Genomic DNA, 9,138 nt, shown 5'->3' on the forward strand with positions numbered 1-9,138 from the left:
TTCTGCTCCCTGCATCACAGCCCACCTAGCCTGCGTGTTCATCCGTGTTCTTCCTCTCTCCTGCGGCATCACAGCCCATCTAGACCAACAGCTCCTCAGTGTCCCTCCTCCCTGTTGCTTCTTCTCTGCCCACCTGGCCTGAAAGTTCCTGTGTGTCCCTCCTCCCTGATGCTGCATCTCCACCCACCTAGCCTGATACAGCTCCTCAGTGTCCCTCCTTCCTGCTGCTACATCTCTGACCAACTATCCTGACTGAAAGCTCCTCAGTGTCCCTCCTCCCTGCTGCATCACAGCTCCTCAGTGTCCCTCCTCCCTGCTGTATCACAGCTGCTCAGTGTCCCTCCTCCCTGCTCCATCACAGCTGCTCAGTGTCCCTCCTCCCTGCTGCATCACAGCTGCTCAGTGTCCCTCCTCCCTGCTGCATCACAGCTGCTCAGTGTCCCTCCTCCCTGCTGCATCACAGCTGCTCAGTGTCCCTCCTCCCTGCTGCATCACAGCTGCTCAGTGTCCCTCCTCCCTGCTGCATCACAGCTGCTCAGTGTCCCTCCTCCCTGCTGCTACATCTCTGACCAATTATCCTGACTGACAGCTCCTGTGTCCCTCTTGACTTCTGTTGCATCATCACCCACTTAGCCTGTCAGATCCTCACTGTCCTCCTTCCCCGCTGCTGATGACTCTTACCCCACCTTTCCTGATTGAGAGCTCTGCAGTGTTTCTCCTCCCTGCCGCTGCTGAACATCTGCCCCTCATGAATGATATCTCCTCTCCCATTGCTGCTCTTTCTAAAAAGGTATCATTTTTTTAATTAGGGTGGCAAGTGCCTTTACAGCAATACGACTGCTGCCATATACAAGACCCTGCTGCCAGGTTCCCTTTCACAGCGCTCGGCGTCCGATAGTACCAGATGAGGAATCTCCGACCTTGAAGTGTCCGGCGAGGGAGCTGGAGACATTTATAACCAGCGGTCTCGGCTGTAGCTGTCGGGTCTGGACCGCGGCTGAGAAATGCATCAGGCTCTGTATGAAATGCATTACATCTGCTTGCTGTAGAGCAAACGCACCGCTCTGTATTGGGGGCATAAATCCTAAATTGCACCTAGTCACATCCTAATATTATCGTGCAACCTTAGTGCAACACTTTTTTTTCCTGTTTGCCATTCAACTGCCCTTCTGTGGGAACCAAACCGAGCATTAAGCTCCAGTGGAAACATGGTGGCAACCGAGGCAACTGCTGGAACAGTACGGGGGGGCTCTCAATGCTGTAACAAGGCCAATGGTCTCAGACTCTTACAGGGACTTCCAATGAGGGTCAGGGGCTCTATTTTTTTTTGCAGATAGACCTCATCCATATGTCCACGAATTTGGAGAATTGGCAAAGCTGCTATACATTACCGATTTGGGAAAGCTGTGCGGCAAATAGGTTGTCCGGGAAAAAAAATAGAACTATAACCTGTCTGAGGTTTGGTTATGGCCTGTATTCTGCTACCATACCCAATCCACTGCGTCAGACAAGAGCAAAAGGGAGGGCCCCCCCGATACAAGAGCAAAAGGGAGGGCCCCCCCGATACAAGAGCAAAAGGGAGGGCCCCCCCGATACAAGAGCAAAAGGGAGGGCCCCCCCGATACAAGAGCAAAAGGGAGGGCCCCCCCGATACAAGAGCAAAGGGAGGGCCCCCCCGATACAAGAGCAAAGGGAGGGCCCCCCCGATACAAGAGCAAAGGGAGGGCCCCCCCGATACAAGAGCAAAGGGAGGGCCCCCCCGATACAAGAGCAAAGGGAGGGCCCTCCCGATACAAGAGCAAAGGGAGGGCCCCCCCATACAAGAGCAAAGGGGGAGCCCCCCATACAAGAGCAAAGGGGGAGCCCCCCCATACAAGAGCAAAGGGGGAGCCCCCCCATACAAGAGCAAAGGGGGAGCCCCCCCATACAAGAGCAAAGGGGGAGCCCCCCCATACAAGAGCAAAGGGGGAGCCCCCCCATACAAGAGCAAAGGGGGAGCCCCCCCATACAAGAGCAAAGGGGGAGCCCCCCCGATACAAGAGCAAAGGGAGGGCCCCCATATCCCCAGGCAGCTGCAGAGCGGAGAAGTGACTGATGCTGGCGGATTACAGCTCCGGTGCAGGTTAATGCACAGATGATACATGTATTGATTCTCTGGCATACAGAGGAGCGCTGCTCTGTGCCACTAATGAGAAGCGTCCTCATTAAAATTCTGTCATGCTGTCGAGTGGAGATCTAATGTGGCCGACCTTACACTGTCGTACGGCGCTGGATGTCTGAGGCTGCGGGATTAGTGCAGCCGTACACGGAGCAGATAATGGGGAAGGGTCCGGCTTTCCTAACCCTCGGTGAACAGTTATTGTAAAGTGTAGTGTGGAGTTGCATCCCCCTGTAAATTTTACTGCGCAGTCAGTCGGGGGTCCGCTACGTCATGCCACAGGGTTTAAGCCGTGACACAGTTCCCTTTCGGATTGTTATGGGGTCCCAGAGGACAGACCCCACTGACCATAAAATAGGGCTAGCCTTCCGCTGTCAGGGAAGTCTGGGAACTGTAGTTCCATAAGAGCTGGAGTGCCGCAGGTTGCTGACCCCTTCGGATGTCAATGAATTGAGAGCATGGCGGCACCCTAGACACATGGCGGATCAGGAAAAACGTGGGGACGCCGCCCAACACCAGCCCCTTCATTTTTAGCGTTGGTGCTGGTCCCAGAGATTAGGGATCATAAAGTATTTTTCGGGAGGGGGGGGGGGGTATTCGATATTATATAAGAGAGTGTGGAAGTGATGGTCGGCGCAATCCTCAGCCGGGGGCTCACGCTCCCCGTTCAGATCACTATTACACGGTGACGGGCTCCTTCCTTTATTTCGCAGTAACCAGGCAGGAATTATGTGCATAAAAGGCTCTTTACAGCCTCGCCGCGGGGAGACGAGTGGAAAAGGCACCGAAAACAATACAAAACACTCCGACGTTCCCTGCATTGTAATGCGGCTAAATACATCAGAAAATAAATGCCGGCCTGCTGAGACCTGAGGAATGGCTAAGAAGGCTGTGATAGATTGCTTAGCGCTCGGCAAGTCACCGGGGGCTTTAATCACAGCTTTCGGCAGAGGACTGGGCCAACAACGCTGCTGCCATTTATATCACATGCAGGGGGCGTCTTAGAGGACCATCTCCATCCCAATAGTGAGGGTAAAGCCCTGACAATGAGCAGCCACTGAAAACGGTTGCCCTAAAGGAGGACTCCAACTTTAGTACATTATAATTGAAGCTACAAGGTTAGATGCATTTCAAGATATTTTGCTAACTTATGACATTTAAAGGGATCTGTCACTCGCTATAAAATGTAATTTATTTTGCCTGGTGTAAATGCCGCTGTTCTCCTGAATCCGGCGCTGTTTTTCTTTTCTTCCTGCGCCTCTCCGTTCATGAGATATGACCCCATCTTCCCGGTATATCAATCTAATCTTCTTAGAGAAGTGGGAGTGGTCAAACTCTCCTCAGGGGTTGTCTTCTTGAGATCCACGCCCACTTGGAACAAGGCTAGATCTATAGACAGGGAAGGAGGAGCCGTATCTCAGGAATAGAGAGGCGCAGGAAGAAAATGAAAACAGCGCCGGATTCAGGAGAACAGCAGCATTTATATAGCATGCAGGGGGTGTCTTAGAGGACCACCTCCATCCCAATAGTGAGAGTAAAGCCCTGACAATCAGTAGCCACTGCAAACAGCTGCCCTAAAGGAGGACTCCAACTTTAGTATGTTATATAGTTTGAAGGTTAGATTTATTTGAAGATATTTTGTTAACTTATGCCCTCCTGACATTTAAAGGGATTTGTCACTCGTTATAAAACCTAATTTATTTTTGCCTGGTGTAAATCCCGCTATTCTCCTGAATCCGGTGCTGTTTTTCTTTTCTTCCTGTGCCTCTCCATTCCTGAGATATGAGCCCATCTTCCCGGTATGTCAGTCTAGTCTTCTTAGAGAAGTGGGAGTGGTCAAACTCTCCTCAGTGGTTGTCTTCTTTAGAACCACACCCACTTGGCACAAGGCTAGATTTATAGACAGGGAACATGGAGCCGTATCTCAGGAATGGAGAGGCGCAGGAAGAAAATAAAAACAGCGCCGGATTCAGGCGAACAGCAGCATTTATATCACATGCGGGGGGGGGGGTCTTAGAGGACCACCTCCATCTTAATAGTGAGGGTAAAGCACTGACAATTAGCAGGCACTGCAACGGTTGCCCTAAAAGGAGGTCTCCAACTTTAGTACATTATATAGTTTGAAGCAACAATGTTAGATTTGAAGATATTTTGCTAACTTATGCCCTCCTGACATTTAAATGGATCTGTCACTCACTAAAAAAATGTAATTTATTTTGCCTGGTGTAAATGCCGCTGTTCTCCTGAATCCGGTGCAGTTTATCTTTTCTTCCTGCGCCTCTCTGTTCCTGAGATATGGCCCCATCTACCCGGTATATCAATCTAGTCTTAAGAGAAATGGGAGTGGCCATCAATGCCCCTCGGGGGCTGTCTTCTCGAGAGACACACCCACTAGGTAACAAGGCTAGATTTATACATAGGGAATAAGGAGCCGTATCTCAGGAAAGGAGAGGCGCAAGAAGAAAAGAAAAACAACGCCGGATTCAGGAGAACAGCGGCATCAACACCAGGTAAGAAAAAAACCCAAAACAAAACAAACATGGTTATGGTAAGTGACAGGTCATCCAATGCACTATTGTAAGGGTACATTTTTTTAATCAATCCTTTGGTTGGGAGCCTCACCGATTCTGAGAATCCCTGTGACCTGCAGCATCCTTTTCATAGTTTCCCTTCTCCGCTCATCCTGGCTAGGAGGCTACATCATAGACCCATTCAAGGACTCTGTTCATCCAGAGTCTCCTGCTGCATAATTACATATACAGTGAGTTCAGTAGGGCAGGCTATGAGGATTAAGAACCCCTGTTGATATGGGGCTTCAGTACTCACCCACTTCTAATTAATTTGTGCCCTATCAATGTGACCCCCTACAAAATTTGGGATAAGGTTACAAAAAAATATGTGAAAAGCAACACCACTGTTCAAAAGGGAAAAAAGAAAAACCTATAAAGTTGTTTTCAAGTTTTTCCATATGGCAGTCCCATAGAGAATGAATGGCGTGTCAGTGCTGCATAATAACGGAGAATACAGAGCCCCGATCTTGGGATAGGTGGATTAGTAAGGTCCCAGCACAGACATTTTCGGATCCTGGGGTCACCCTGCTCACGCCATAGGCCGGAGTAGATAACGGGCGAGGGTCCCTTTTAGAATACCGCGAGCGCTGCAGGAGTGATGGCCGCATTCACGGCTCTAACACACCCGATAAACTGCAATGATTATTATGGCGCAGCATATGGGGAAATGATTGGAGGTGAAATTATTAGGGCTGATGCGTCTGAGGCTGCAGGAGAAGCCGGCGTAATGATAGTGAAATTTAATGTGCCCCGACACTGGTATAATTCAGGATACTCAGTCATCACCGCGGCCGTACGGGGGAGAAAGCCGATAAACGCTTCCTATTAATGAGCCATCAGCCCTTGTATAGCGGATCAGCAAAGGGGGGCTCCTGAGAAAAGGAAGAAAAGGAGAAAAGGAATATGAGATTTTCCAATAGAAAAATAATATAGGAGCTTTCTCCCACACAAGAGCAGAAGGGGGGCCCCTCCATACACGACAGCGGAGCATAAGAGGGGGCCCCTCCATACACGAGAGCGGAGCGGAAGGGGGGGGCCCCTCCATACACGACAGCGGAGCATAAGAGGGGGCCCCTCCATACACGAGAGCGGAAGGGGGGGCCTCCTCCATACACGACAGCGGAGCATAAGAGGGGGCCCCTCCATACACGAGAGCGGAAGGGGGGGCCCCCTCCATACACGACAGCGGAGCGGAAGGGGGGGCCCCCTCCATACACGACAGCGGAGCGGAAGGGGGGGGCCCCCTCCATACACGACAGCGGAGCGGAAGGGGGGGGCCCCCCTCCATACACGACAGCGGAGCGGAAGGGGGGGGCCCCCTCCATACACGACAGCGGAGCGGAAGAGGGGGGCCCCCTCCATACACGACAGCGGAGCGGAAGGGGGGGGCCCCCTCCATACACGACAGCGGAGCATAAGAGGGGGCCCCTCCATACACGAGAGCGGAAGGGGGGGCCTCCTCCATACACGACAGCGGAGCATAAGAGGGGGCCCCTCCATACACGAGAGCGGAAGGGGGGGGGCCCCCTCCATACACGACAGCGGAGCGGAAGGGGGGGGCCCCCTCCATACACGACAGCGGAGCGGAAGGGGGGGGGCCCCCTCCATACACGACAGCGGAGCGGAAGGGGGGGCCCCCTCCATACACGACAGCGGAGCGGAAGGGGGGGCCCCCTCCATACACGACAGCGGAGCGGAAGGGGGGGCCCCCTCCATACACGACAGCGGAGCGGAAGGGGGGGGCCCCCTCCATACACGACAGCGGAGCGGAAGGGGGGGCCCCTCCATACACGACAGCGGAGCGGAAGGGGGGGCCCCCTCCATACACGACAGCGGAGCGGAAGGGGGGGGGCCCCTCCATACACGACAGCGGAGCGGAAGGGGGGGGCCCCCTCCATACACGACAGCGGAGCGGAAGAGGGGGCCCCCTCCATACACGACAGCGGAGCGGAAGGGGGGGGCCCCCTCCATACACGACAGCGGAGCGGAAGAGGGGGCCCCTCCATTAACGACAGCGGAGCGGAAGAGGGGGCCCCTCCATACACGACAGCGGACAAGAAAGGGGGGGCCCCCACCATACACAACAGCGGAGCAGAAAGGCGGGGCCCCCTCCATACACGAGAGCGGAGCAGAAAGGGGGGCCACTCCATACACGAGAGCGGAAGTGGGGAGCCCCTCCATACACGAGAGCGGAGCGGAAGGGGGGAGCCCCTCCATACACGAGAGCGGAGCGGAAGGGGGGAGCCCCTCCATACACGAGAGTGGAGCGGAAGGGGGAGCCCCTCCATACACGAGAGTGGAGCGGAAGGGGGGAGCCCCTCCATACACGAGAGCGGAGCAGAAGGGGGGAGCCCCTCCATACACGAGAGCGGAGCAGAAGGGGGGAGCCCCTCCATACACGAGAGCGGAGCAGAAGGGGGGAGCCCCTCCATACACGAGAGCGGAGCAGAAGGGGGGAGCCCCTCCATACACGAGAGCGGAAAGGGGGGCCCTCCATACACGTGAGCGGAAAGGGGGGCCCTCCATACACGTGAGCGGAAAGGGGGGGCCCCATACATGAGCAGAGGGGGCCCCCCCATACATGAGCAGAGGGGGCCCCCCCATACATGAGCAGAGGGGGCCCCCCCCATACAAGTCCTGAAAAAGTAATGTTATAAATTGCACTCACCTCAAAACAGACAAAACCAGAAATGCCATTAGGGATATTTCCTATTTAACACCTTATAAATCCCCACCGCTCACCAAAAGGAAACTGACACATGACCGCTGCAGCTAATCATGGGCTGCAGCGGTCCTATCAGGATGTACCCAGGTCATAGCGGTTAGGACTCAATTTAAAGGGACGGGTCAGCATTATTTGTTATTGTAGTATAGAAACAGCGGAGAAATTTCTATATTATATTTTACACATGTACAGCACGGGGGGTGTGTGTGTGTGTGTGTGTGTGTGTGTGTGTGTGTGTGTGTGTGTGTGTGTGTGTGTATATGTATGTATGTATGTATGTATATATATATATATATATACATATATATATATACACACACACACACACACACACATACATGGTGCAAATAAACAAATATAGATAACATATAAAAAGCAGATCGTTCTCATCTATAAAATGATCAAAAAAAAAATAAATGCAAAAACAATAAGCCCCCGGTGTCAGTGCAGAGTGCTAGCGCGCTGCCATCACCCGGCCCCCACTTCCCAGCAGCACCCGGAACTTTTGTGAGTGTGGCCCCTGCTGGCGGCGCTGTGTGGCCCCGTGCGGCCCCGGCTGCTGCACTCACCTGCCTCTTGTTCATTCTCCGGAGATCCCCGAACAGATCCATGTCGGAGGACGGCGGGGGACGGGGCGCTCGGTGGCAGCTGCTGCCACTATCCAGAAGCTGGCAGCAGAGGAGGCGCCGCCAACTGCCAACATCCCCTCCCCGTCTCCCCCCTGGTCCATGTGGTACTCGTTCATAGGCCGCTCGCAAAGGATGACGGGAATTGTAGTCCGGCCGAGTCAGACGCACGGTCGCCTCAGCCTGTAAAGAACTACACCGCCCACAATGCATTTCGCCGGTTTTACTACATAAAGTGACCCCAGTGAGGAGAGGAGGAGGAAAACGCGGCAGGTGCAGCCAGCAGAGTTGTCATGGGGTCCTCGTGGTCCTGTGCTTATTGTGACCTCAACATTTATACCCTGGGAAAGTTGTTTGATGGACAAGGCTAAGCACCAGGGCAATCTGGGAAAGCCACTGTTTATTCCAATTTTTGTAGAACTAAAATTTAGAGCATCATCAACCCTGGTGTCATTTAACCCCTTAGTGACTGTGATCTAAGGAGTATGATTCAAGGAGCGAGTTCTCTTTTTTTTTTTTTCCCCCCCTGCAAAAATGAAATATCAATTGTGATGAATTAACGGGCTCAGCAAAGCCGAATATTTGACCTGTTAGTTTCCCACGGCCAAAAAAATTCACATGAAAGTTCTCTTTTTCTGGCCATTTTGAGAGTTTAATGAAACCAACAAATGTAATGCTCCAGATTCTCAACTAGCTCAAAGGAAGGTCAATTTTATAGCTTCTCTAATCAGCAAAACTGTTTTCAGCTGTGCTAACATACTTGCACAAGGGATTTCTAAACATCCATTAGCCTTCTAACACAGCAAACACAATGTACCGTTAGAACACTGGAGAGGTGGTTGTTGGAAATGGGCCTCTATACACCTATGTAGATATTGCATTAAAACCAGACGTTTGGAGCTAGAATAGTCATTACCACATTACAATGTATAGAGTGGACTTATGTTTAATGTTAGCTTCATTAACAAAAAATACCCTTTTCTTTCAAAAATAAGGAAATATCTAAGTGACCCTAAACTTTTGAACTGTAGTGTACCTATTTAAAAAAGTGTAGGCCGG

The 9,138-nt window shown here is 52.4% G+C and overlaps 1 protein-coding gene across 1 annotated transcript in view; it reads right to left on the minus strand.

The window, feature by feature from the left end:
• SEC11C (SEC11 homolog C, signal peptidase complex subunit) overlaps nucleotides 1-8,178 on the minus strand; it is a 33,337-nt gene extending 25,159 nt beyond the window's left edge. Inside the window, exon 1 of the mRNA XM_075343321.1 lies at nucleotides 8,023-8,178. Coding sequence (XP_075199436.1) covers nucleotides 8,023-8,064 — 42 coding nt within the window. The 5' untranslated portion in view covers nucleotides 8,065-8,178. The remainder of the gene's footprint in view (nucleotides 1-8,022) is intronic.
• Nucleotides 8,179-9,138: the final 960 nt, after the last annotated feature.

This window comes from Anomaloglossus baeobatrachus, chromosome 1, assembly GCF_048569485.1.
Source record: "Anomaloglossus baeobatrachus isolate aAnoBae1 chromosome 1, aAnoBae1.hap1, whole genome shotgun sequence".
NCBI classification, from domain to species: Eukaryota; Metazoa; Chordata; class Amphibia; order Anura; family Aromobatidae; genus Anomaloglossus; species Anomaloglossus baeobatrachus.